We start from the raw sequence: 2,936 nt of genomic DNA, 5'->3' as shown, positions 1-2,936 counted from the left end.
ATTAGTACATGCGCACATACAAGCACCTCGGGTGGGGGAGGGGGGATTCCGCGCATGCCTTAAGTATTCAGCGTGGAGGTTTTTTGCACATGCACGACCTGAAGAAGACTTGCTGCGCATGCGTCTACTCAGCCCGAGGGCTGCAGTGATGCGAGTGGACGGCAGAGGGCAGCAGAAAGGGGTCCCAGATGGGGGTGAGGGGGGTCATTAGCATACGCGCAGATACGAAGTCCCGGGCAGGTGGGGGGCGATTCGCGCATGCGTAGAGCTCATCTTAGCGAGATTTTGCACATGCGCACGAGCCTGAGGCGGGAGATGCGCGGGGGCCTGATGCAACGAACCTTCAACGCATGCACGGAGGACTAGCCTGAGAGGTGGGGCTGGGGAGTCTTCCTGCGCATGCACCTAACCAGCCCGAGGGCAGCAGAGGCGAGTGAACGCCAGGGGGCAGCAGAGGCCCCAGGAGTGTCCTGCGCATGCGCAGCACCACGTCTGGACGCCAGGGGGCAGCGGAGACACCGGGTGAGGCCCGGCCGCAGGATCCTCGCGGGGGGGCGGAGAGCACCGACGCCTAGGTCCAAGAAGAGGCAGAGGTGAGGTTTCAACCTTTCTACAAATGTCCTTTTTTTATTCTTTTCATTTTTCCATTTTTATTTGGTTTTTAAGGAAGTTTTTCTTTTTGTATCTAAAACGAACAGGAAAAAAACCAAAGAAATAAAAACAGGAACAATAACAAAAAAAAGCTTCGTGGAGAAGCCAGTGGGGCAGGGCTGGGGACCCTGGGGCATTGGGGGCCCCAGGGGAAGCAGCTACGGCCCCCACGAACCCCCAGAGCAGCAGGGCCTGGGTGCCCCTGGTCCTGGGGCCGCCAGCGGGACCCCTAACCCCGAGAGAAGCCCTTCCCCCCATAGAGCCAGAGGGGGGCACCCCCAGGGAGATGGTGGGCAGGGGGTTACAGGAAGTGGGGGGGGTCACAGGAAGTAGTCAGCCACAGGCTTCTTGGAGGGAATCCCCCTTGTCTCCTGGGGGGCAGCTTCAAAAATGATGAACTCCTTCTGCAGGTGCTCGTCCAGCTCCAAGATGGCTGCCACATTCCCACACCTGTGGGAGGGGGGTCACAGGTCACATGCGGGTGCCCCTTGCTCCCAACCCGCAGCCCCCTGGGCGATGCCCCTGCCCCACCTGTAGCAGTAGTTGGGGGCCGACCAGACTGTGAGCACAGTCTCATTGAAATGCCACTTGTAGCCCTCCATGACGAGCTGGTGTGCCCGGCAGATCATGTCGATGTCATTGGAGGCGTTGAACTGGGCCACCACATCACTGCCAAACAGGTAGCCGGCCCCCCGTGGGCTCACGCCCCAGCCCGTCGTGTCTGCAAGGCAGGGACAGGGCCCGTTACGCGTGGCCACTAGCACCACCCACCCCAGAGCCAGCTGCATGGCAGGGTGCTGTTACAGCCAGCTGCCAGCACCGCCCACCTGCGAGCTGCTCACATCACTGGACTGACCAAGCCCTCCTGGGCAACATTACAGCCTGCTGTTCCCAGCTGTCCCACCCCAGAGCTGGCTGCATTGCTGCCCCCTCCATTGTACCTTCAGGGTCAGACCAGAGCAGGTCACACATGGGGCCGTCGTGGGGCACCTCCTGCTTGCGGTCGATTGTGCGGATCTGGTCTAGCGTCTGGATCGAGGGCGACAGTCCCCCATGCACGCAGAAGATCTGAAAGGGCAGGGAAGAGGGGGATGGGTCAGGCAGGGGAATCCCAGACCAGCCACCACTTTGTTAAACCATTGCCCGCTGGAAAACCCTAGTGTCCGGGCTCCCACTGTTCAGCCCCCTGCTCTTCCCCCACAGGGAACCCAGGTCTCTGGGAGCAGGGTGGGGCACCTTGCCGTCGATGATGGCTGAGAGGCTGAGGTAGTCGAAGATCTCGGTGCAATAGCGCCACACAGTGACGGAGCCGTACTTGCGCAGACACTCATCATAGAAGCCATAGACCTGCGTGATCTGCCGGCTCTCGTGGTTGCCGCGGATCAGCGTGATCCGGTCTGGGTACCGCACCTGTGGAGGCCATGGGGGGGGGGGGGGGTGTTAAACTTGGCCACCAGCACATCCCACCCCAGAGCTGGCTGCTTTCTGCAGCCTGTTACACTCGGCTACCAACGTGCCCCACCCAGAGCCATCTGCAGTGCTCAGGCCTGCGGGCAGCTGGTTCTAGGGTGGGACGCATTGTAGTCAGCTGCCAGCATGTCCCACTCCAAAACCGGCTGACAGCAGATGAGTACAGAAGGGCTGAACAATGCAGCTGGCTCTAGGGTAGAGCAAGTCAGCAGCTGAGTATAACAGGCCCAAGTGCTGTAGCTGGATCTGGGGTGGGATGCGTCAGGGGCCAAGTATAACATCCCACCCTACAGCCCGCAGCACTGTTCAGCCCTATTATACCCGGCTTCACCCCCACCCCCACAAAACCAGCGGCACCGCCCAGACCTGTTATACTTGGCCACTTAAACACCAGGCCCCAGAGGTAGCTGCAGTGCTGGCCCCTGTGGTACCTGGCTGCTGCCACAGGATGCTTCAACCCCAGCCCCAGCCGCCTCAGTGCCTGTGACACCCTAGATCCAGCTCCAGCCTGAAGGCACAAGTCTTCCTGTCCCCAGTGGGGCCCAGCCCAGAGCCGGCTGCATCTGTCCCCCAAGCCTCCCCTGCCAGCTACCCCCTGCAGCCATGTGCAGCTGCCCTGCCCCAGAGCATACCAACCCCAGTCGTGTGCCGTGCCCTGGGGGGGCTGGGGGCATCTACCTTGAGCGCCAGCAGGAGCAGGAAGGTCTCAACGCTGTAGAAGCCGCGGTCCACAAAGTCCCCCATGAAGAGGTAGTTGGTCTCGGGGACGTCGCCGCCCACCTGGGGGGCAGCAGGGGTAAGGGGGGGCCTGCAGT

The 2,936-nt window shown here is 61.4% G+C and overlaps 1 protein-coding gene across 1 annotated transcript; it reads right to left on the bottom strand.

Moving 5' to 3' along the window:
- Positions 1-6: 6 nt before the first annotated feature.
- Positions 7-2,911, bottom strand: PPP4C (protein phosphatase 4 catalytic subunit). Its single transcript, XM_014527186.2, has 5 exons — positions 2,800-2,911; positions 1,888-2,061; positions 1,593-1,719; positions 1,183-1,372; positions 7-1,101 (listed from the first exon to the last, which is right to left on the bottom strand). The coding sequence occupies exons 1-5, from the start codon at positions 2,863-2,865 to the stop codon at positions 972-974; spliced, it is 687 nt and encodes a 228-aa protein (XP_014382672.1). The 5' UTR covers positions 2,866-2,911; the 3' UTR covers positions 7-971.
- Positions 2,912-2,936: the final 25 nt, after the last annotated feature.

This window comes from Alligator sinensis, unplaced genomic scaffold (assembly GCF_000455745.1).
Source record: "Alligator sinensis unplaced genomic scaffold, ASM45574v1 scaffold1121_1, whole genome shotgun sequence".
Taxonomy (NCBI): domain Eukaryota; kingdom Metazoa; phylum Chordata; order Crocodylia; family Alligatoridae; genus Alligator; species Alligator sinensis.
This window is presented reverse-complemented; position numbering and strand designations above follow the sequence as displayed.